The following is a 24,608-nucleotide window of genomic DNA, read 5'->3' as shown; positions in this document are numbered from 1 at the left end:
AGCTTTTCCCGCCTCTCCCTTTCCGCCCCTCAGCCTTTCCCGCCCCTCGGCCCTCCCGCCGTGACGTCACTTCCCGCTTCCCCCGGTAGTGGCGGCGGGTGGGCGCGGGGGCCGTGAGGGACCTGCCGCTGCCGCCATGTCCGAGTGCTCGGCGCTGCAGTTCGTCAGCCCCTACGCCTTCGAGGCGATGCAGAAGGTGGACGTGGTGCGCCTGGCCGCGCTGAGCGACCCCGAGCTGCGGCTGCTGCTGCCCTGCCTGGTGCGCATGGCGCTGTGCGCGCCCGCCGACCAGAGCCAGAGCTGGGCGCAGGACAAGAAGCTGATCCTGCGGCTGCTCTCGGGGGTCGAGGCGGTCAATTCCATCGTGGCGCTGCTGTCCGTGGACTTCCACGCGCTGGAGCAGGACGCCAGCAAGGAGCAGCAGCTCCGGTAACGCAGAGAGCGGGGGTCTGTGATGAAAGCGCTGTGTGGCTTTTCCAGCTGCTCCTATTGCTGCAGCTTTTTAAACCCGGCCATTCGTGTCCCTCGATGCTCTCCTAGGAAAGCCCTGGGGTTTAGCTGTGTGTCCTGGGATCTGTCCCCCGCCGTGCTCAGGGAGGTGCGGGAAGGGCTGGGATGGCTCTGTGGGATGAAGGCACAGCTCAGGTGGATGCGCTTTCCTGGCTCTTTGTGCTGCTGGGGAATAGAAGCACTTGAAGTTTTGATAATGTGCTGAATTAGCTTTCTTGTACTGCAATTACAGCAGTCTTTATAATAAGGACAGAAAAGACACCTAGGGAAGTGCTGCCTTCCTTTAGCTGGAAGCATTTCTGTCTTTGCAGAAACGTTTAATGCTTGTTGTTTTGAATTTTTGAATCGTGTGCCAGGCACAAGCTGGGAGGTGGCAGCGGAGAAAGCATCTTGGTGTCACAGCTGCAGCACGGGCTGACGCTGGAATTTGAGCACAGTGACTCTCCTCGGCGGCTCCGGCTGGTGCTGAGCGAGCTGCTGGCCATTATGAACAAGGTGAACTCCCCATAGGGGGATATTTGTGAGTTTTAGGTTGCTCTCTGAACTGGTTGTGTTTCTGGTGCTGCTGGTGGTGTGAGCACTCTTCTGTAATCCTTGCCTGCTTTATCAAGATTCAAAGTCTCAGGCTGATTGAACAGTGGCTTGTGCTTAAACTCTTTGTGACTTCCTAAAGGAAGTCTTTCCTGATGTTATAGGGACTCTCTAATATGCTGTACTCATACATAATGTGATTTGGTGACCTGTCAGTGCAGAAATAATTTGGAAATGAAGCGATGACTTCTCTCCATCCCATTCTTTGCTCCTACTGCAGTGTGGTATTAGCCATCATATTTCTCTTCCCCCACTGCCTTCCTCACCAAGCATTTTATTTTCCTTGTGTAAACTTAGAATGTCAGTGGGCTATTTTTCTTCTGAAAAGAAGCAATGATACCATCTGTGTTGAAGTATTTCCAGTAGTAAATATTTCTTATTCTACAAACTTTTCCTGCTTGTTCTGTGTTGATAGCTTTATGGTTTTGGCAGATTTTAATCTATTAAACATGCTGAATTTAAAACAGATTTAGACAAATTGCTTCATGAAACCTGTTCACTGATGATAAATGTTGTCTTGCAGGTGTCAGAATCAAATGGTGAGTTTTTCCTCAAATCTTCTGAGCTCTTCGAGAGTCCTGTTTACCTGGAGGAGGCAGCAGATGTTCTCTGCATTTTGCAAGCAGGTGTGTTTCTGTATTTATGGCGTTTTCTGACCTCTCACAAATGTAACAAAGCAACTTTAGGAGCTTTTGTGGCAGATGTAAGGTTAATCTAAGCTGTGCAGCTCTTGGAAGCAGAGTTTTTGTTTCCCAGTGAAACATTGTGACTTTTAACACCCTCTTTCCACCCAGAGCTGCCATCACTGTTGCCAATAGTGGATGTGGCTGAAGCTCTGCTGCACGTTAAGAATGGAGCCTGGTTCCTTTGCCTGCTGGTGGCCAATGTCCCTGACAGCTTCAACGAGGGTGAGTTACAGCTCCTTCTCCAGCTTTTGAAATGATTTCTACCAGCGTGGTTAATTCTGGGCTAAACCAGGAGGTGTACAGCTGCTGGATGCTGCCACCTGAGCATGCTGAGTCCCATTTTTTGCAGCCTGCTTGCAGGCCAGGCTCGCTCTGTGTGTCACAGCTTTTCATCTGTAGGGCACTGTTACAAAGGCTGATTGGGCAGGGAATACTGGGGCTAAGAACCTCCTCTAATCCCTGCCAACAGTTTGTGTCCCTTCCACTGAGCCATGTGATGATTCAAATTATCTGATGCTAATTTGAGTTGGGAAGGGCAGATTGCTGAGAGCTGCTCTTGGGTCTTTAGTGTGCCGAGGTTTGATTAAGAACGGCGAGCGGCAGGATGAGGAGAGCGTCGGAGGCCGGCGCAGGACCGAAGCTCTTCGGCACCTGTGCAAGATGAACCCTTCCCAAGCCCTGAGGGTCCGGGGCATGGTGGTGAGTTTGTCCTGAGAATCAAAATTAAGAACCTTCCTTCAGCTTCAAACCCAACAAAGATGACTGAGCCTGAGTGTTTTATCCAGGTGGAGGAGTGTCACCTGCCAGGTCTTGGTGTGGCTTTGACCTTGGATCACACCAAGAATGAATCCTCAGATGATGGAGTGAGTGACCTGGTGTGTTTTGTGAGTGGTTTACTGCTTGGAACAAATGCAAAGGTTCGGACGTGGTTTGGAACTTTCATCCGAAATGGGCAACAGGTGAGAAAATCTTAGAGCATTCTGCTTTTTAAGAAATATTTTTGTAGCTTGATGTAACTCTTTTGGATGTGTGCTGCAGATTTGTCTGAATGCACATAAATCCCATTGCACGACTTGGAGAAACCTTTATAAGGCAACCTCCTCTTATGGAGCTCTCTATGAGTAATGTCCCTGAAGGCATTTGGTTATTCCCTGGCATGGAAACCAGGGAATTGTATGTTTGTAATACTTGCCTGGTAAAAATGTTCATTCTCAGTGCTCACAGTGGGAAGATGCTCAGGTGACATAGTTAAAGCTTGGAACTGAAAACTGTATTTTAAAAAAATAACCCTCTTCCTTTGACTATGGAAGTCATATAATACATTGTTTGTTGGGCTGAATTTGACATTATTCTCATCTCTTAACCTCTTGCACAGAGAAAAAGAGATAACATCAGCTCTGTGCTGTGGCAGATGAGGAGGCAGCTGCTGCTGGAGCTGATGGGGATCCTGCCCACTGTGCGCAGCACCCACATTGTGGAGGAGGCCGAGGCTGACACGGAGCCCAACGTGTCCGTGTACTCGGGGCTGAAGGAGGAGCACGTGGTGAAGGCCAGCGCCTTGCTGCGGCTCTACTGTGCTCTCATGGGCATTGCTGGCCTCAAGTAAGGAGCCTGGGGTTTGGTTCATGGCTGCCCATTTCAGCAGAGGGTGAGGGCTTTGGGTACTTCTGTTGTAATGCCACTGTGTCCTCAAAACCTGTGGCAGAACTCACCAGTTTCAGTCCTCTGCTGCTGTAAAATCACTTCTGCAGACTTGTTCAGAGAACTCTAAACCCACATGGTTGGAGCAGTGTGTAGTTATCAGCTATTTTCTCTTCTAGCAACGTACATTATATGGATTTTGAATTTCTATTCCTTTGTTTTCACTTTTTAGAAATGACTTCTTTAGACTTTTTAATGTGGCATCTTTTTGCACTGTTAGTTTTAATTTAAGTAGTTTGCACCAATAGGTGCAATTATATCCTGGGGAAGTTTTCTCACTGTTGTCTCTTAACAGAGATTTTTATCTCTGTTAAGGTCAGAGCAAATTACCACCTTGGCAGATTGAATAGCAGGGAAAATTCAATCTTTAACCATTGTGAGAGACTGGAAATCTCTTCCCTATTAAATCCCAGCTTTGTTTTGTACTCTGTTCTGCTCAGGCCCACAGATGAGGAAGCTGAGCAGCTCCTGCAGCTGATGACGAGCCGCCCTCCCGCAACCCCGGCCGGTGTCCGCTTCGTGTCCCTGTCCTTCTGCATGCTCCTGGCCTTCTCCACTCTGGTCAGGTACTCTCAATACAGGGGGGGCTTTGGAAAATCTGACTGGTTTAGCACCATAAAGGCAATGCCCTTCCCGGAGCTGCACATTTTTTTTCCCTCCTAATGCTTTATAAAATCTCCATATGTTGATGAAAGGGATTTGTCTCACTCTGTGGTTAGTGAATGGATATTTCACTCTTGTTTTATACCAAGTCTGTTGAGAGGTGAGCATTAGCATGAGCTTAGTGTGAGTGGTTTTTTGAAGGCTGAAGTAGGCCTGACTTGTTCACTTTTCCATGGAACAAGTTCATGGCTAAGTTCCTTAGAGAGAAGCAGTGCAGATAATTCAGGGGTGTAGCTTTCTGTTGGGTGCATTCCAAAAAGGAAGTTGCCTGACAGTTGGACTGACCTTTGTGCCAAATATCACTTCTTGTCAGCAATTGGATGCTGAAGTGAAAGTGACAAAAAGTCTCCTGGTGTAAGATTCCTCAAATAGTGGCTTTTCTGCAAGTGATAGTAAAAGTAGCACTGGTTTTCTGGGGAAGGGATCTATTATGAATTTTCTTTGTGCAGCACCCCAGAACAGGAGCAACTCATGGTGATGTGGCTCAGTTGGATGATAAAGGAAGAAGCCTACTTTGAAAGGTGAGAGCAGGCTGGATTTCTTTTAGTGATTCCAGTAATCTCACATTTATTTCTGTCCTATTTACTTATGTCCTGTATTTCTTCCTGTCTGTTATCACCAGCATTTCTGGTGTGTCTGCTTCCTTTGGTGAGATGCTCCTCTTGGTAGCCATGTATTTCCACAGCAACCAGCTCAGTGCCATCATTGATTTGGTCTGCTCCACCTTGGGAATGAAGGTAAATCCTAAACTATTTCTAGCCTGCACAGTTGTCTGTTAAAATCAGATTTTTCACTGGGTTTTAGTACTTTGATACTTACTTTACTTTTGATATAAAGAACTTTGGTTTTGCTAATATACCTAAAGTAAATATAAGCTGAAATATGAGTAATAATTCATCTGGAAGAACATTGAAATGTGCATAGCTCTTGATACAGAGGAATATGGTGATAAAAGAATCTTCAAAAAATGATGCCCTGTTGAAATCATTATTTCCAAGAAATGAACTTTTTAGAAGACTAACTGAAGTGTTTTCCAAATTGAGCTGCAAAGTTTTTATTTTAAATAGTTAAACATCTGTACATGTAAAATTAATTTCAGTAAATTACTAAAGGAGATTTGCCAACAATTCACTATTGTGAAACAATATCTCACCAGATGTAAATGCTGGGGAGGGAGATTTTAGGACAAGGAAGACATGGGGTGATTACCTTGTGACATTGGAAAATATTTTTGTTTGACATTTGATACAGATGTGAATTGACTGGGAAACCAGGAAAACAGACAAGATTTAAAAGGCTAAAAGTTAACAGTTTATAAAAGAAAGGAAGTTGTAAGAAAGATAGAACTTGCAATTCTAAGTACTTTCTTCTCAATTTCAGATTGTTATTAAGCCCAGCTCACTGAGCAGAATGAAGACAATCTTCACACAGGAGATTTTCACTGAACAGGTATTTTCAACCTAGGGATTTTTTTCCCTTTTTTCCCTTTTTTCCCTTTCCTTTCCCTTTGGGGTATTCCCCAGAAATAAGGAGATGCCAGTCAGGGCTGTGGCTGTGTGACTTTGTCACATTGTTTCTTGTGCTAAGTGGTTTTTCTGTTCGTTGTCTCTTGCCTTCAGGTGGTTACAGCCCATGCTGTCCGTGTGCCTGTGACAGGCAACCTCAGTGCCAACATCACTGGCTTTTTACCTATTCACTGCATTTACCAGCTCTTAAAGAGTCGTTCCTTCACCAAGCACAAAGTATCCATTAAGGTACCGCCTTTGTTTTGTTTCTGTTCATAATTTTGAATGCTGATGAGGTTTTGCAGACTGGTTGAGTTATAGGAGCAGAATTCTTGATGAATCTTGTACCTTCCTACCATGTAATTTAAGAAAGAACTGTGTTTTAAGTTAAGATGCCCATTTTTAGCTTTGCAATCCACACACTACTGTTTAATGAAGTCAAAAATATTAAGTCTCTCTCCCCCATCTGTGCGTAATCGTAGTCAGAATGATTTTCCAGCCAGGACAAGTTGTATTTGTGAATCAGGGTCCAGGATACGGAGTTTATGAGCAATTCAGAACTGGTGTTGCACTTTCCAAAGTCAAAGCCTCTGCCTGTGTCATGGGCTGTTCTCTCGTAGGACTGGATCTACCGGCAGCTCTGTGAAACCACCACGCCGCTGCACCCTCAGCTGCTGCCCCTTATTGATGTCTACATCAACTCCATCCTCACTCCTGCGTCTAAATCCAACCCAGAGGCCACCAACCAGCCTGTCACGGAGCAGGAGATCCTGAATGTTTTCCAAGGACTCTCTGGGGTAATCATCTAGTTTGGATCTTTCTTGTACTTTATGGATTTTCTATTTGTGTTAAGTTGCTTCACTTTCTGCTTTCACTGCCTGTAAACTCCCTACTGCTACGGTGACACTCATATGTTTTGAAGTGAATCTTGTTACTCAGATATTCATCATATTTGTGGGTAAATCCAAATTTTCTTTCCCAAGAATCATGAATGCAGCCTGACCTTTTTGTGTGATTTATGTGCAGGGAGAAAATAGTCGTTCCACCCAGCGCTTCAGCATTACCACACAGCTGCTCGTCCTTTACTACGTCCTATCCTATGAAGAGGCACTGCTGGCCAACACAAAGATTCTAGGTAAATGTGAGAGCATCAGGGGGAAACAGACTAACTGAAAATTAGCAAAGAGGGGAAGAATTTATGCTGCTGTCAGATTCGAGCAGAGCATAGAAAGTTCAGGTACGCAATAAACACAGTAAATTGCTGTAGACATTCAGGACATAAAGTTCCTGCTAGAACTCTCTAGTGGAGTAATTTGTTTTACACATTAAAAGAGGTGCAAGCTGAATTACAAGAAATATTTATGAGCATCTAAGGAATGCAATAACAATTAACAAATATTTCATAATTATTTGAGATCTTCATTTATTCACGTACATCATCAAACATGCACACACTTTTCTCTAAGTTGGCAATTTTATAGTTGGTAATACTTAATGATCCCATTTTTACCTTTGAAATGAAGACTTTAAATCAGTTCTAAAATACCGTTGTGTATTTTATTGATGAAATTAAACTTCAGTGAAAATCCAGTATTTATTCCTGGTGTGTTTTTTTACCAGCCATTTTTAAGGTGCAAAACTTCCAGTATTCTTCAGTCTTTTTTCTTCATGCTAATCAAGGAAGTCTGAAATACTATAAAATCAATTACAGTTATTTGATATTTTCTTGATTTTACCTGGATAATATAGAGACAAGTGCTTCACATTTTCCTTATTAATCCAGTTGGGGAAATACTTGTTTTTAGCTGTAACTGCTGCCTGTGGTTTCTTGTCCTGTTCCCTTGTAGCGGCAATGCAGAGAAAACCCAAGTCCTACTCTTCAGCATTGATGGATCAGATTCCAATCAAGTACCTCATCCGGCAGGCACAGGGGCTGCAGCAGGAGCTGGGAGGTAAAAACGTGTCTGAAGTGCATGGAAAGGAAGGCTGAGTGTTCTCAGCTCAGTGGCTGTTGCCTTTTTCATAGCTTGCTTTCCTTTTTCTTGCTTTTAAAATCTGTCTGGAGCAGCTACTGAGATTGCAGAGATGTTTGAAGAGTCACAGTGAAAGTGTGAGGAAAGCAGTTCCTTTTAGAGTAGATCTTACCTCCCTAGGGCAAGTTTTAGTGCAGGAATTACCTGAGAATGTTGAATATTCCAGGCTGAGTTTAACAGTTACTTTCCAAAGGGTAACTTCTCATCTCTATCAGGCTGTGAAGGTGCACCTCACTGAGCTGCTGGCCAGCCATTCAGTTCAGGGGTTGAAATAAAAGTCACAGATGTGTTCAGGTGACAGATGCAGCTGCTCAAATCTGAGCTGTGAATGTCCCTGATGTCCCCAAGGGTTACACTCTTCCCTGCTGAGACTCCTGGCCACCAACTACCCCCACCTGTGCATCGTGGACGATTGGATCTGCGAGGAGCAGATCACCGGCACCGACGCCCTGCTCAGGAGGATGCTGCTCACCAACATGGCCAAAAACCACTCTCCCAAACAGCTCCAAGAAGGTAAAGAACTTCATTCCAAGTAAATTCTTTCCAAATGGTTTGGAATATAGTAGATTTGGAAGTGTGTTATTATACTTCATTTGTATAACCAAAATGCTTCAGTGCTTCAAATGTCAGAAGTCCAATTTTAACAAGATTTCTGTTTTACAGCTTTTTCCTTGCTGCCTGGAAATCACACCCAGCTGATGCAGATCCTGGAACATTTGACCCTTCTCTCAGCTGGAGAATTGATCCCCTATGCAGAGGTGTTGACCTCAAACATGAATCTTTTGCTGGAAGCTGGAGTCCCTCGGGGAATTCTGCAGGCTGTCAATAAACTCTGGATGGTTCTGAACACTGTCATGCCCAGAAGGTATCAAGGCTCAAAATACTGTTTGGTTTCTTGTTGCACATTGGTGGGAGGCCACTTTTTCTTCTAAAAATAATAACACAATGCCTGTAGCAGGGAGATTGGAGGCTGTGACTGAATAGAATGTGTTGGAGCTGCAATTTTTTTTAGTTTGTTGATATTTTGAACCTTTGCATTTAAAAGGAAGGTGGTTCTTGTTCTCAGGGGAAAGGAAGTCTTCAATTTAAAGTATGGAGTATGGTTTTATAGTATCCATTGTTTGTGCTGAATTACTGAAAGAACAGGAACTCACTTTGGTAAGAAAATGTTTTTTTTTTATGAAGTGGATACTCTACTGCAGTGAAAACTGCTGTAAGTCCAGGGAGTGTAAGTTAACTGCACCTTGGTTAACTTCAAGAGCTGCAAATGGAGTTTTTGCTACTTGATAGGCCTAGAGAAGTATGGCTGAGTGACCAAATGCTTTGAGAACCCCTTTTCTTATACAAATTTCCTATTAAAAAAAAAATCATAGAAATATTCTCATTTTAGGTTGTGGGTGATGACTGTTAATGCCCTGCAGCCTTCAGCAAAAATAGTGCGCCAGCAGAAATACACCCAGAATGATCTGATGATTGATCCCCTGATTGTACTGAGGTGTGACCAGAGAGTGCACAGGTGAGTGTCTGTGCTGCTGCACACTGAATGCTTGACACAGAGGTGTCCAACAGGAAACTAAAAGCTTTCAGCACTTCAAAACATCTTTTCAAACTCATCACAGGAGCATTTGTGTTGTTTTAAGCTTGGCCTGAGAACTGTGGAGCTGCTGTTCCAGCATTTCGTCCTGTCTAGCTGTGTTTTCAGAACTTTGGGATTTGCATGGTGGCTCATCCATTTTGGATTTGGGTGGGTGAAATTGTGGTGAACAGGCTTTGCAGAGTGTTGGAAATGGCTGCTGCCACGTGGTGGTGGGTGAGGTTTAGCTGTAACATCCTTCCAGCTCTTGTGCCTTATTGTGGGTTACTCCATCCTTGTGGGCGACAGTTTCTGCCAGTGGGTGCTGCTGATGGATGTGACAGAGGCAGATTTGCTTCATTTCCCAAGGGAGTCTTTGCAGTGCTTAGAAATTGGTTCCTCCAGATGTCAGTGATGCCAGAGGAGGAGCTGCGGTGCTACAGCCTTTGAGGGTGCTTTTAGTTTGTTCATGATACTGAAATGTCTCTGTTTTACTGTGTTCCCATCTCAGGAGTCCTCCTCTGATGGATATCATTTTGCACATGTTGAATGGATATCTTCTTGCTTCCAAAGCTTACCTTAATGCTCATCTGAAGGAAACAGCAGAGCAGGACATTAGGCCATCCCAAAACAATGCAATGGGTCCAGAGGCCCCAGAAGTTACAAGGGAAGAGTTAAAAAATGCTTTGCTTGCTGCTCAGGTAAGAGGGAAGAAATGGATATTCCACAATGTGAGGAAAAACAGTGATGAAAGAGAAATGCAGAAACAGGAAATTAAAAAATGAGGCCTTTTAATTTTTTTTTTTAAATCAACTTCTTTGACCACGGAAAACAGCCTCTGTATTCAGATGGTTAAATATTTTCTTTTTTCTAGTCTGAAGCATTGTGCTGATTTACTGCTTTGATAGTGGTTGTTCTGTCAGAACAGACGAGTTCTGCTCAGCAGCCCTTTTGCCTTGATGCTTGTGTGATCCAGAGGCTGTTTCTGTGGTTGGATTTGGAGCAGTAAAACAAAAAATAAATGTGACAGACCCATGCCTGATCATCTGAAAGGTGTTTCAGAGGAGCAGCCAGCACTGGAAAGTGGCAGAGGCTGAAGGATGGTTCATTTCTTAGCTTGACATTATGGAAATTCTTGAGTAATCCTGTTCCACAGACATCTCTTCATCCCTCTGTCTGGAATGTTACATAGGGAGTTCCTATTATAATATGATTTTTTAGTTAATAGGAAGTTTTATATTTAAATGAGCAGGGTGATGAATACTGTGAATTACATGGCTCTGTGCCTATTTTGGATGCTTTAAGGGACCACTGGATATTTATTTTAAAGCAATATGAGATTCTACTGAATTTACTCTTTTCATCTGTGATTATGATACTTTGTTAGATTTAGCCTTTTTTATTTCTTTGTATCTTGATTGAGATAAAGTGGTGAAGTTTGCTAAATGTTCTACAGGATTTGTGATTCTTGAGCTGAGTTATTTTCATTCTGTACTTTAAAAAACCTACAGGTAGAAATATTAATCACATGAAAATCTTCCATTTCTTAAATTACCCTTGTGTTGTATTGGATTGGTTTTATTTTCACTGGGGGTTTTTAAGCATCTGCTGTGGCTTTTCTCCCCAGGACAGTGCTGCTGTGCAGATCCTTCTGGAGATTTGCTTGCCTACAGAAGAGGAGAAGGGCCAGAGCAGCAGTGCCCATGGATTGCTGAGGGATGTGCAGAGCCCCCAGAGCCCACAGGGCACAAAGGAGGAAGAAGAGGAGGAAAAGGAAGAGGAGGAGGAGCAGAGTTTGCTGTGCAACCTGCGGGAGGTGCAGTGCCTCATCTGCTGCCTGCTGCACCAGATGTACATTGCTGACCCCAACATCGTCAAACTCGTGCATTTCCAGGTCAGCTCTGCTGCCTGAGCTCTCCTCTGCCGTGTCAGGCTGGGAAGGAGCCAAGGGCATGGTCAGGGGCTGCTGGGTGTTCTCAGAAATGAGAACAGCCCACTTTTCTCCTTCTGTCTCCTCCCATTTGTAGAGCTCACACTCCTCCCTATTTCAGTGCTTGGTTGTGGTGAGAAGGCAGCACCCAGACTCTGCCTCTTCTTCATCATTAAACCCCTCCTTTGTGCCTCTGCCCTTTTCAGTTTGTCCATCTAGGCCAAGGAAAACTGCCCTAATCACCTTGTAATTACTCGTTCCACATCTTTTGTGGGTTACTTATTTCTGGATGTGTTTTGAAATTAATATTCCCATTACTCAAATGTAAACATCTCCTTATCTTTCCTTTTTGTTTGGGCACAGTTTATATCTTTAGGGTGGAAGGAGAAAGGTTGGCCCTGCAACAGCAGCTGAGCACCTTCAAAAAAAAAAAAACAAAACCAAAAACCAGAAGAGGGGGAAGATCAGTAATTTCTAAAATACAAATGTGTTTTTAATGCATATTAAATTGCTCCCTGCCAGATGGCAGACTCTTTACAAGGAGATAATTTGCCTTGACCTGGAACTGATTAAGTGATAAAAAAGTCATTATGGGGCAGTTGTGAAATGAGCAGATTGGGGCTGATGGTGAAATTTGGAACACAGGAAAGACACAGAAGGAAAAGGTCACTGCAGTCTGCTTTCCTTTGAATATTGATCTGAAGAAACGATCCAGACCCTGGGTTTGTACCCAGTCTGCCTCTTGTTGCCTTGGCATTAAAGGCCTGCTGCAAACTCTGGACAAAAGGGAGTTATAAATATATTAATTTTGAAACAAAGCATTAACACGTACTTTAAAATCTTAGTTGAAGCAGAATTTTTAAAACACACCTGTGACACATTGGCACCCCTCTTTCCTTAATCCCATAGGGTTATCCGTGTGAACTTCTGGCACTGACAGTGGCTGGGATCCCATCCATGCACATCTGTCTGGATTTCATTCCTGAGCTCATTGCCCAGCCTGAACTGGAAAAACAGGTACTGAGCAGTCCGCTGGCTGGGGAATCACTGTGGGTACTAACCCTGATTAAATGCTGGCTGAGGGGGGAGAATAAACAGACACTAAAAACATCCTGTTCTAGCTTGCCTGGGATATTCAGGGAATATTTGTAGCACTTTTACATTAAATTAAAGCCTGGCATTGAACGCAACTGCAATTTGTTGGAATAAATATTCCCTGTTTCTGTATCAAACTAACTTTGTAGTTGCTCTTATTTAATCCTTTCTGGTATTAAGTTACTGATCAGCTAAGATTAAAACTAGAATGGATCAGACCTAAATGTCTTCTGCAAGGCTTGTGTTGCACATTGTGTGTTGCTTTATTGCTCATCATTAATGTTGGAGCAAGAGTCTCGGGGAGATTTTGAAACACTTGGATGAATATTAAATATGTGTGGGTTATTTTTCTTCATACCAGCAGAAAAATAATCATAATAGCTCTTGTTAATGCTTCAATTGGCTTCCTTCATGGTAAAGCAGGGAATATTAACTTACTGTTAAGTGTGGTGAAGAGCTTTGGATAGAAGGTGTAAACCAGGCTGTAACTTCATTGCTTTTCTCTCCTTTGGCAGATCTTTGCCATCCAGTTGCTCTCCTACCTGTGTATCCAGTATGCCCTGCCCAAATCCCTCAGCGTGGCTCGTTTGGCCATCAACGTGATGGGGACCCTGCTCACAGGTACCACCCCAGACACCCCAAAATCCACGGCTGGGGGGGCCAGGAGGGTTTCTCTAGGCTGAATACAGCTATGTCTGTCTAATTGCTATTGTAAAAGTAACAATTCTTGATTGGATTTTATAATAATCGATTTTTACTTCTGCATTTCCTCCTCCGTGGCAGTTCTGACCCAGTCCAAGCGTTACACGTTTTTCATGCCCACCCTGCCCTGCCTGGTGTCCTTCTGCCAAGCCTTTCCCCCACTCTATGAGGACATCATGTCCCTGCTGATCCAAATTGGACAAGTTTGTGCCTCTGATGTTGCTACACAGACTCGAGACTTCGACCCCATCATCACCCGTAAGTCAAGGACTTAGCACCCCAAAGGGGTCAGGCACAGGGAAATGAGACAGAAATGTTGTGGTCTTGTGGTAATTTACTTAATTTACTTTCATTATTTACTTAAATGTCGTGGTATTGTGATACTTGACTTGTAGGGAGTTTTGGAAGGATTTGAGATGGGACTTTTGAATTGGTTTTGATGATGTGGTTAATTTTTTTAATATTTTATATAGGTAGGAAGGGTGAGTTCAGTTTATATCATTATATTTTGATTTAGAAGGTCACAAGACCTTTAGTTACAAGACTTCTTAAGGAGCTGTTGATCAATAAAATATTATTAATAAGGATATTTATGTTTTTGACTCAATTTTTAAATGTTTCATCTTATGGACTCATAGTGTTTCTTCAGCTAATTATGTTATGATACATAAACTTAACAGTACTGCATTTTAAACTTCTTGTTTGCTTTTGTAACTACTTTTATTTTTTTTATATTTTAAACTTTAAAACTCTGAACTTTTTTTTTTTTACTTAGTTTAACGTGGTTTTGCTGTAAACTATAAATTCATATTCTTGCTACTAGTATTTACGTTTGGAAGCTTTTTCTAAAGTTTCACATCAAATCTTGTGTTTAATACTAGACTTTAGCTTACAAGCCTGAAGTTCTAAGAGTATTTCAGATTCTGACATGGTGTTTCTGTAAATAACCTTGGTGAAGCATGGGATGGTGCTGCCTCAGCTTTGCAGTCTCATATTTATGGCTGGAAATAAAAATTCTCAATATTTATTTTGCCTCTCCTGCTGCATTTTGTAGGTCTCCAGCAGCTGAAGGAGAAGCCACATGATTTCTCAGGGCTCTGTAAGGATTTCTCCAGCAAAAGCTGCTCCAGGGACACTGCAAGCCTGGACCCCGACGTTCAGCTGTGCCAGTGTGTGGAAAACACCATCATCGAAATCATTAACATGAGTGTCAGCGGAATTTAGGAAAAAAAACTCCAGGAAAGTTGTCCTGTAGCTTTTCCCTCTCTTCATGGTGCCTAAATTTGGAAAAAGCTGTGAAAGTGGACTGAGGAGCTGGAACAAAGTCCACATTTTTCATTCATTGAATCAGTCACAGCCGAGAAGAAAATCCCTTCAACAGGATTATGTGAGAACTTCTGAGGCTGAAGGGATCAGTAAATAATTTCCAAAAAATAGTGATTTTCAGGCTTGCTCAGCTCCTGGAGGAGCACAGCAATACACCTGAAAGGGTTTTGTAACACTGCAAAATGAATATTTATTTTGTTGGGCAAACAGCAAAATGATAGGTGAGAAAAATTGGAGATTGAAGTTTGAGGTAAATGAGCTGCTGCTCCAGGGCATTGCAGAGCAAATTGGAATAAAGTGCTCCAAGGAATGCTTGAAAAAGTGGTGTCAAAAGCTTGCACCATCACACTGAGTTCTCAGAAAATTAGAACATTTATTTGTGTGTCAAACCATGGCTCAGAGCTTCAGTTCATGAAATCAGGAACTTCATTCAAAGATCAACCAGGCTTCACTGAGAGTTTGAAACTGGTCTAAAAGTTTCTTTAAAAAAAATGCTGGTAGTAGAAATGAACCATATAAATGGTATTTTTAAAGAATACAGCTCAGATGGTTTTGTGGTTTTTAAGTTTAAAAAAAAGAGATGAAAAAGACTTGAGGAAATGAGTGCAGAGGTGTCATCAGGATAAGATTGGAAAGAGAAATGGATGCTGAGGGTGACTGCAGGCAGGGAGGGCAGGGATAGCTTTCAGCCATGCCAAAGCAATTCCAAGGCCAAATCCTTTCTTCTCCATCATGGGGTTGTTTCTTTTGTGTACAGGGCTGGAATTCCCACATGGAAATGTGGGAAACCCCCGTGGGTTTATGTTCCAGGGTTCCTGCTGTAACACCCCCATCGCCATCTGCCTACCGAGCAAATTTTTGTCATATTTATGTAAATTATGTAAATAATCTAAATGTATGTATTTTTTTTCTCCTCAGTTCCAAGTGTAATTTTATATCCTGTAGTGGTATTTAAATAAAAAAACCCAAAAAACAACAACAGTATGACTGAAGTTCAAAGGGGGTGTTCTGTTTTGCTTTTAAATTTCCACGTTCATCCCAAATTTCACCTGAGGGAAACACCTGACAAGAACAGGAGCTGTGTGTGGCAGTAGTGAAAAGACACTTTCTAAACTATTAATTTTTCCATGGCGTTTTCTGTGCGTTCTGCTTAAAACAAGGATAATAATAATAATAATACCCAATAATACCTAATAATAATAACAACAATAATAATACCCAATAATAATATGCAATTAATATAAAAGATTATAAAAATAATAAATATAAAAACAAAATAAAAGAATAAGAAATATATTAGCCGTAATGCTAATGATAAAGGCCAATAATAATAATAAATATTTGAGTATTTCACAAAAAGCGCGGTTGCCTAGCAACGCGTACCACCCGGAAGCCAACAAGGCGCCTTGTGATTGGCTGTCGGTGCGCAGAGGCGAAGGCGGGAGCGCCCCAGTGTGCGCTGTGTCGATTGGCGGCGCGTGGCGCTTTCCTGTCAGCTGATTGGCTGGGGCGGAGGCGGGAAGGACGGAGGCGCTGAGGGCCGCAGGTGCGGGGCCGTGAGGGGCGCGGGGGAAGCGGCTGCCGGCGCCTCCGCCTCGCCGAGCGCACAGAGGAAGAGAACGCCCAGGTGCTGCTTTGTGGGCTGGGCTGGGGCGGCCCCACCGCTTCCTAAACGCTCGGGCAGCGAAGCGGCTCTGCCCGGCTCGAGATGTCGCTGCGGGGAGTGCCTGGTGGCTCTGGTCACAGCACGAAGGGTCCCTGCGGTGTCCCGGGCCCTGCCTCCTCCTCCTCAGGGGCAAACTTCGTGGGGAGTTGTGCTCGTTTAAGCGAGCCTTCCTCCCAGAATGGGTTGGGGAAAAGCCTTGGAGTGAGGTGGCCTTTCCTTCTGGAAGGAAACTCTGGCTGGATGTAAACCATGTCAGCCGTCGTTTTTTGCTTGAATTGTTTTTTCCTAAGCTCGATGGTGAAGCTGAATCGTGCCATACATATGATGTATATGTTTAATTATTAAAAGTCAGATGAGTTAATTTATCCCTGAGAATCTGCCAGTTTAAAGTTGCTGTCTTACTTTGTCAGTGTTGAAAAACTATGAAAAAAAGAATCCCCCTATGTTGTTCAAAAATATTGTCACTTAAAGCCATTTATGCCTCTAGTATTTTTCGTTCGATAAATTCACCTTTTTAACACAGGGAAATTGTCAGTCTTTTATTATTCCGAGATACTCAAGGAAATAAACTCAGAATAGTAAATTAAGTGATGCTCCTTTTCTCCTGATTAATTGCTGTATTATTTATGGAAGAAATATGTTTTTAAGCATCTCATTTTTAAAGTCACTGTCCAGGTTTTTTTTTCATTGTTATAAATGTGCAAGCTGCTGTATGTTTGTAGTTTATGACATCTTGCAGTTCAAGGTGATGGAACTTTAGAGTTAAAAAACTGGCTGGTTTTAGTTACTTCATATTCTAAAATGCTGTTCCTGTGTGGATTTGGGTTCTATCTCCAGTCTGGCTAACTGAATCTGAACTGGTGTGTGCAGCTCATGGTGTTTTTTATTTATTTATTTGCTTGTTAGCATTGAGTTACTAATTCTGTATTTTTAATTGCAGTTTTAAACCTGAAGCAGAGGGGAGAAAAGCTGGCCATGCCTTCTGATGGGGCAGAATATACAATTGGGGGGGTGAAGATCCTCTTCCCCTGCAAGGCTTACCCCTCCCAGCTCGCCATGATGAATGCTGTGAGTAGAGTTTACACTGGCATTTGCCAGACTAAGAGCTTGTGTTTTCCAGTATTTGGATTTCCAGAATCTCTGTCAGCATTTAGAAAGCTGCTACATTAAATTCAGAGCTTGCAGTTGAGAATTTCAGTGGTAACCCCTCAGTGTTCTCTGTGCTGTGCAGTATCTGGGCCATGATTAGGGAATGGGGGAGGTACATTTTGGATTTGGGAGCATTTATGCCAAGAAACAAGTTCCATGTGGTGAAACTATGTGGTTGTTCATCTAGGTATGCTGAAATTGCAGCTGTATGCAAATGTTCAAGATTTTAGAGGGGGGAATACATTGCTTAAACAGAATAATTATGTATAGTAATATTTCAAGAAGTTTTAATTTTTTTGAGGAACTTTTCTAAATGGATTATTGCATATATAGTTAAACATTTTTTAAATGTTTTAACCGGGCACAGCTTTAAGATGTGCCAGGGAAAGTTTAGGCTGGACATTAGGACGTTTTTGCTAAGATTAGGTAACATCTGCTTTGTTTTCTGTTAATTCTGTTTCTTTTATGCTCCTTAAAGATTGTTAAAGGCTTGAATAGCAGGCAGCACTGTTTGCTGGAGAGCCCCACAGGAAGTGGCAAAAGCTTGGCATTACTTTGTTCTGCATTATCATGGCAGCAGGCTTTGTATGGTAAGTGTCTTAGTGTCTGCACAACTTTTATTACAAAATATAAAAGAATTTTTTTTCTTCAGCCTTTAAACATTTGGTTTCAGGTCTGGGTCCACCACCTTAATGGCAGCATAAAGCAGTAATGCTGAGCTGGGTTTAGATCCCATAGGGAGATGTGGCTGTTGGAACTTCGGAAGAAAATCCTTGTGGGTTGTGTGGATTGAATGGGAAGAGGGAGGTGTTTTCCTTTCTGTGCACTGCAGTTCTTCAGAGGGTGACCACAGCTTGTTCAGCTTGACTGGTACCTGAACTTCATCTTCACTGCTGTGCACCTCTGGCTCTCGTGTCAAGTCTGGAGGGTTTAATGACAGACAAATGACTTTGTCCCCCAGAGAAACCAGTGCCAACCTCATTGTGTGACAAGGAGGACAGGAAGGCAGAGCCGTCCCCACCGTGTCACTGCAAGTGTCACTCCCAGCCCAAGAGCAACGAGGCTTCAGCAAGTGGGACTCACAGTGCTCCTTGTTCTGCCAATTATCCTAATACAGGAACTTCCAGAAAACCTGGAAGCCCACTGACAAACACAGGTAACGTCATCTGTAGGCAGATAAAATTCTGCTGCTTTCAAGCCAGGGATTTTTTTTTACCATCATAATACAGCCATGCTTCTGCCCTGTATGAAATCTGTACAGTGGTTAATGTGTCTAGAAATGTCTAACACTGCTTCCTACACCATATACATTTATAGTATTTCTAGCAGTCACTATTCGGTAGAAATTGTATTTTAAAATGTTGCACTTATTTAATGCATCCCTAATAGTGGCTTTCCATTTTATTTTATTAATTACAGAATGTAAGGAAAATGAAACACTAGCTTCAAAGCTGTCTGCCAAAAAAAAGTTATCTCTTCATGCCAGTGAGAACGATGATTTTCAAGTAGACAGAAAAAGGATTCGTCCTTTGGAAACAGAGCAGCAGGTGAGCAGAGTCTGCGGGCAGTGAAATAATCTGGGTGTAGCTCAACCAAACTCTCAAATCCAGTTAATGGTACAGAGGAGGGTGTGGGCAATAAGTGAATCATATCACAGTCACAGCTTAGAGTGACAGGGTTTTCTTCATTTTTATTGTTACTTCTTACAAAGGAGTCCATTGTTGAAATACATTGTTCATTATACCCTGTCCTAAAACTTTCACATTTAGACAAGTAATATCCCCAAAATATATTTATTCCCAGTTGATGGTGTTATAATTCTTGTAAGTTTTGTAACTGGGAAAGCAAAGCAGAAAAGCTCAGCAATAACTACAGATTCTTTTATAATTAAAACTTTATAGCTTTCCTTAATGACTTTTGTGTGGCTTAGACTTGGTTAAACTGTTGATGCCCAGTTACTAAACCAGACTCAGCTGAAACAAAACCAGGACTGCCAGTGTGAGCACATCCCTCTGCCTAGTGCATTTTTACACTGTTTCTTTCCCCAGCAGGTTAGAAAACGTCAGTGCTTTGCAAAAGGAGTGCAGTTTGTTGATGCTTTAGAAGTTTATCATCAGAGGAAAAATGGAGAGCTGATTGTTCACTCTGAAAAAAGCATGAAAACTGCTACTTTTTCTCCCCAAACAGTGAGTAATTCAGTAGTATCTTTTACATCAGGAGTGTTAGTTGAAGAACAATTTTGAACAGTATTTTATGTGAAGGGATTATGCATGAAATGCAGCTTAATGAAGTTCGAGCAAACATTGCAGCTGATGCAAAGGTTCTTCAGTGTTTTGTTTTTTATTTCCATTTTTCTGTAACAGAAGTATCACATCAGAAGTTAAGATACAAATGGCACCTGTTTCTGCAGCTTTGTTAGTAATCTTCTGCATTTCTAACTGCTTGAAAATAGATTTTACATAAATGTTTGCTGGAGCAAAAGCAGTAGAAGAGGGATGTGAGGCAGTAGAGGGCTGAGTGTGAGAGGCCACTTTGTGATGTGGTAGCCACAAAGGAAACCAAAATCTATAGGATTACTGGAAGATACTTGGAGCTAAATATTTTCTTAACAGAAGTGAATCTGTGTTGTAGGCCATTTGATGGGAGGTAGATTTTATTAGTTTTGGAGAGCTCTGTAGATTTCTGAGTAAGACTTGAAATGCTTTGTGCCACTGAATTTCAATTGGTAGTTTGAAACCAAAACGCCACCAGAGTGTGCTATTCCTTTTCAAATAAAAAAACCTTTCGTCTTTCCTGATTGTAAAATTTTCTTTTGTACTTTGGTGTGGGTAGATGAAAAATTTGATTTAAAACTTCTAGAAATGTCTTGTCTTGGAGAAGATTGGAAACTAAACAGTATACTGTTTGCTACATCTTTAGAAAGAAGTAACCTAAGAAGAAAGAATGGAGATCATTTCTGTTTAAGTTTCTTTTTAAGGATGAAATAATAAGGTATTATTTTGCTGTAATGAGCTTTTCCTTTAGCAGACTGAGAACTTGTCTGGTATCAAGAAAAATGCAGGAAGTAAAGCCTTATATCTCATTAGTAGTTATGAACCTTAACTGCATTTAGTTTACAACAGGAAGGGCATCACTGCACAGGCTATTAGGTGTAAAAATGCTTTTCTAGGGTGGCTTAAGCAATGAAGTCAACAGAGCTTCTGTTCAACACTAACCCTAATGGACTGTGTGTTTGGGGTGATACAATAATGTGATAACAGCATTGTCCTGCTCACTGAGGCAAGCCTGCCTGTGAATAACCTGTGTTCTACAGTGCTCAACCCTCTGCTCAAAGCAGATTTAGTTTCTTATCGAGTCTGTTTATACTTCAAGAGGGAAAATGAGTTGGTTGTTGTAAGAGCATGAGAGGTGCTGCCCAGCACTGCTGCATCACAGATGTGTGGCTGAGCATCCAAACCTGTTCTCAGCTGCTCTCACCCACTCCAGAGCCTGGGAACCCATCTCTGTATTAACTCCTGCAAGGGAGGGCAGTTCCAGTGTGAGTTTAAGGGGAAAATATAACCTCAGGGTACTCTCTTGATTGCTTCTGTCAAAGCATATGGCCTGAGAAAATGGGGCAGCTGGGTTAAGGAATCCCCATTTCTAGCAGGGAAAGAAAGTAAACAGTAAATGGAGAGTAGTGTAACAAACACTTGGGGTATCAAAAAACAACTGTGAAAAGAATCTGTCTTAATGTGCTAGCCCATTGCAGTTTAACATATTGCTTACAACCTGCACAAAGGGGTTTGAGTGACTTCTGTTACACATTCCAGGGGACTGGCAGCCTGTTACAATCAGGGTCTGGACTCCAGAAGGGGCTAATTTACCACGATGGGATGAAGAAAGTTGTGGATTTGTATTACATGCTCTCACCTGACACCGTATCTGATCCTTTTCCTGCTGATTGACGTTTTGAATGAGCTCTTTGAAGCAAGTTCCAGCTTAATTAAAACGTTTGCTTGGTTAGCAGTGATCTGTGAAAGCCTGTGATAAATATTGAACCGGGTTCACCTGCTGGTGACTAGGGGAGGATAAACAGCTGCTTTGTGTGCTTTAAACAAGAGGCTGCAGCAGCAGCAGAATACTGGGCTTTCTGAGAGCTTCCAAAGGAGCAGTTGAAAAGCTCTGCTAATGTCACTGCTGATATCTCCCTAGATTGTGCTTGTGTGATATTTCACACAAGAGACATTCACTGCTGCAGCATTCAGGTGGCTTTGTAACTGGGAAATGTAGATGGAGATATGAAGAACTCCTCTTACCTCTTTGTGTTTCAAAGATCACAGCCCCAGTGTTTGTTTAGCTCTATTTTACACACAGTACAGGGTGGTGGACTTGATTATTCCTTTTTTAATCGGACTTCCACGTTTTTGCCATATAAATATTGATGTGATAGACTGTTTTATCTAGCCCTGACAGAAGTACAAACAAGCTGCATTAGCCTAAGGTCCATATAGGCTGATATCTGATCTCTAATGGCATCTGTTCCTGGGTGTTTCTGATTAAATACTGCAGAAAGTACAGGAGAATCTTTTTTTGCCCTCTTCCAAATGAAAATCCCTCTTTCAGATTCCAACAGCTGAAAACAGGTTTAGTTCTGAAGCCAGAGGGTATTATGAAATACAATTCTGTTGTCTCAGTATGAATTATTTCTAATCAGCCTCCTCCCCTAATTCCTTCATAAATTGAAACATTTTCTAATTTTGTTACATCTAAACCAGTATCTCTGTGGTATGATTGTAAAAATTTGTGCTTTGAGACAACACTGCCAAGGAAACCCCTTGTTCATGGAGAGTTTTTTTTCTTTCTGCTGTAAGAATGGGAGAGAAACACTACATTAGGTGTTGCTATATGATATTCACAGTTGATTCTTCTTAGAGAAATACAGAGTTAAAATAGTTTGCCTTCAATAAAATTTAAAGATATATTTTAAGGATTCAAGTGCAAATCGACTCACTGGAGTGGAAAGAATACGGAGAACTCAACTTTTAAACTGTGTTTTAACCAATTTTCTGAAGTTTTTCTTCATTATGAAGGACCTTCTGAAAAGGTTTTAATTATTAAAGTATTTGGGCTAATGGTAGCTGTGGCTTTCAGAAATGCTGTGACTACTGCAGGCAGTTTTATTTCTTAACTACTTACTATAAAATCAGCCTGAGTTTACAACTTTCTCAGTATTGTGGGTTTGAGTGTTTTTTGAACATAAAACTTTTTTCAAAGTTCAAGGTAACATTTTAGTGGTGAAATAATGGCTAAAGTGCCTCCTAATGCCAGTATTATACCAATTCCAAACCTCTTAAACCAAACGTTTAAGCTCACCTGTAAAATACTGTAATTTATAAGCCTCACACATAAGAACACTTTATTTCTTTTTTATGAAAAGAATAATATCTTTTTAAGCCCATGATAGGAGAACTTTCTGTTCATGTTTTTACATATTAATTTGAGCTGCATTTTCCTGTTGTTCTAAGAACTCTGGCAAAACAGCTGCCTGATGGTTCTTAATATTTTTAAATTATTTTCATTTGGGTTAGCATAGCAGTGAAATATTAATGGTAAAGTCTCATCTTGGTGTCCTGTGTATTGTTTTTCCCTCTGAAAACAGTCTGACTTGGATTAAAATTAAAAGATAGACATATTCTTAAAAGCCCTGCCCAGTCACTGCTTCAGTTAAATTAATTTTTAGCTTGGTAATGTGATTTTCATTATTTCCAAGAGCAAAGCAGAATCTAAGTGATAGAAATATCAAGGTAGCATTGGAGCTTTCAGTGTGAGCACAGAGCTGGGCATTGCACGTATGTAACATATACCATATGTCAGCTGTTTCCTGCTTGCCTGGTGACAAGAGCCCCATTCATAACTCTTCTTTTTATCCTTTCAGTGAATAAGTAATTATTCAATATAGAAGGCAGGATATTTGGAACTGGCTATTTCATGTGGCAGCACAGGGTAATGAAATCTGCTGTTCCTGGCAACCTGAGAGGGGAATGTAACAATTCCAGCATGGGTGTAACTTTATCTGCTTTGAGGCCTGTTTATTTGGCACATCAGTGAACCTTTTATCCCAGTGAGTGGCAGCTCCAGAGGGTTACATTTACATGCTCTCTATCATGTATTGTAATATTTAATGGCAGACAAGGCTGAGTGGGGCTGAGGGTAACAAGAACTTGCTTTTCCTTGGAGTGGAAGCTGAAGACAGCTTGATCCCCAGAATTGTGGTGTAACACACAGCATGACTTAGCATTTGTTTGTAATGGATAATCTTACTGATCCAATTAAAGGGAGGGAGGAGTACTGCAGTGGGCAGCTACGTGTTGTTACCTGCACTACCACCTGGAGCCCAGATACAAACTGCCTGACTCTGGAAGAACTCTTGATTTTCCATGAGAGGTGTGTTTGGACATGGTTACACTTGAGTTCCTTGTTTCCTATGTGTCTTCTCAAATTCATTACGACAATTTCATGTCAGTTGTTTCAGTATCTAATGATCTGACAGTGGTGCTTCTCAGGAAGAAAAAAATGGCTTTTAACAATTATTTTACAGGATTAGGTTCTGTTTAGAATTATTCCCTGTGTTTCTTTTATTCTCCTGGTTACTCAATGGCCTTTGGCAGAATGGCACGGCAAACATGTTTCTAATGGAGAGTGTGTGGTGTAGTCTGTTTTATCTGCACACAGAATTCCTGAGCTGTCTTCAGTTCTTCTGCTTGCTTTAAGGAAAAATATTATTTTAATTTGAGTGTCTGTTCCAAGTTTTCTCCATTGAAGGATTTGCACTCTTGCTCTGTAACAGGAGTGTCCTGAGCTGAAGCTTCAGTGTGAGAAGCTTTATTTGCATTATTCATGTGTGTAAATATTCCACGGGATTAATAATTCTTTCTGATTGGGTTATGATAAAATTGTGATTGCTGGTAGGTTTTTTTTTTTAGAAATTTCCAGGCAGAAGCATATGGTGCTTTAACATTTCAGGACTTTTTGCAGCTTGATGGGCAGCCCTGGTGACTGAACTAGCTATCCCAGAGGGCACTTGCCAGACCATAAGCAGATTCAGCACATTCATCTTGCAGTGGGATTTTGTGCATCATTTTTTTGTCTTGGTTTGCAGCCTCCTGGCCCTTGCACTGAGTGTTCCTGTTCTTCTGGGAAAGAACCTGATAAAGATCCCAGTCACACAAAGAAGAAAGAAAATGGAGATCGGTTGTGTGTTCCCAAAATTTTTTTTGGGACACGAACACACAAGCAAATAACCCAGATCAGCAGGGAGCTGAAGAGGACAGCATATTCCTGTGTCCCCATGACAATCCTTTCCAGCAGGGATTACACCTGTATTCATCCAGTGGTGTCCAACAGTAGTAACAGGAATGAAATGTGTGTAGAGTTGCTGGAAGGAAAACATGTGAGTAATTTTATTTGAGAAAATGAGCATTCATTAAACAAAGTAG

The 24,608-nt window shown here is 41.8% G+C and overlaps 2 protein-coding genes across 11 annotated transcripts in view; both read left to right on the top strand.

The window, feature by feature from the left end:
• Nucleotides 1-52: 52 nt before the first annotated feature.
• INTS2 (integrator complex subunit 2) lies at nucleotides 53-15,294 on the top strand. Of its 2 annotated transcripts, none has more exons than XM_002199209.7 (24): nucleotides 53-429; nucleotides 867-1,005; nucleotides 1,625-1,727; nucleotides 1,896-2,009; nucleotides 2,356-2,486; nucleotides 2,573-2,746; nucleotides 3,163-3,389; nucleotides 3,929-4,054; nucleotides 4,601-4,672; nucleotides 4,774-4,888; nucleotides 5,532-5,600; nucleotides 5,771-5,905; nucleotides 6,277-6,453; nucleotides 6,683-6,791; nucleotides 7,504-7,608; nucleotides 8,038-8,202; nucleotides 8,353-8,554; nucleotides 9,080-9,205; nucleotides 9,774-9,963; nucleotides 10,890-11,156; nucleotides 12,102-12,209; nucleotides 12,803-12,908; nucleotides 13,071-13,247; nucleotides 14,044-15,294. In XM_002199209.7, exons 1-24 carry the CDS (start codon nucleotides 137-139, stop codon nucleotides 14,211-14,213), a joined length of 3,600 nt encoding a protein of 1,199 aa, XP_002199245.4. In that variant the 5' UTR covers nucleotides 53-136; the 3' UTR covers nucleotides 14,214-15,294. The 2 variants fall into 2 exon arrangements, with proteins under 2 accessions (XP_002199245.4, XP_030143874.4); XM_030288014.4 differs by having other exon boundaries at nucleotides 3,199-3,389; nucleotides 14,044-14,636.
• A 439-nt stretch (nucleotides 15,295-15,733) lies between these two features.
• BRIP1 (BRCA1 interacting DNA helicase 1) overlaps nucleotides 15,734-24,608 on the top strand; it is a 90,652-nt gene continuing 81,777 nt past the window's right edge. For 6 of the 9 annotated variants that reach the window (XM_072937305.1, XM_072937304.1, XM_072937301.1 and 3 more), the window contains exons 1-7: nucleotides 15,797-15,942; nucleotides 16,922-17,049; nucleotides 17,609-17,720; nucleotides 18,092-18,286; nucleotides 18,550-18,677; nucleotides 19,179-19,316; nucleotides 24,272-24,562. In XM_072937305.1, the coding sequence (XP_072793406.1) occupies nucleotides 16,957-17,049; nucleotides 17,609-17,720; nucleotides 18,092-18,286; nucleotides 18,550-18,677; nucleotides 19,179-19,316; nucleotides 24,272-24,562 (957 nt within the window). In that variant the 5' untranslated portion in view covers nucleotides 15,797-15,942; nucleotides 16,922-16,956. Of the gene's footprint in view, nucleotides 15,943-16,921; nucleotides 17,050-17,608; nucleotides 17,721-18,091; nucleotides 18,287-18,549; nucleotides 18,678-19,178; nucleotides 19,317-24,271; nucleotides 24,563-24,608 lie in introns of all 9 variants that reach the window. The other 3 variants (XM_072937302.1, XM_072937309.1, XM_072937303.1) reach the window with 3 other exon arrangements.

Source organism: Taeniopygia guttata, chromosome 19, assembly GCF_048771995.1.
Source record: "Taeniopygia guttata chromosome 19, bTaeGut7.mat, whole genome shotgun sequence".
NCBI lineage: Eukaryota > Metazoa > Chordata > Aves > Passeriformes > Estrildidae > Taeniopygia > Taeniopygia guttata.
Note: the sequence above shows the minus strand (reverse complement) of the source record. Positions and strands in the feature narration are given on the sequence as shown.

What these genes read in the sequence shown, in the direction of transcription:
- INTS2 (XM_002199209.7), top strand. Translation starts at nt 137, where the DNA reads ATGTCCGAGTGCTCGGCGCTGCAGTTCGTCAGCCCCTACGCCTTCGAG. An exon ending in TGCTGGCCATTATGAACAAG is followed by an intron (nt 1,006 to 1,624) that starts GTGAACTCCCCA and finishes GTTGTCTTGCAG; the next exon opens with GTGTCAGAATCAAATGGTGA. An exon ending in CCCTGACAGCTTCAACGAGG is followed by an intron (nt 2,010 to 2,355) that starts GTGAGTTACAGC and finishes TTGGGTCTTTAG; the next exon opens with TGTGCCGAGGTTTGATTAAG.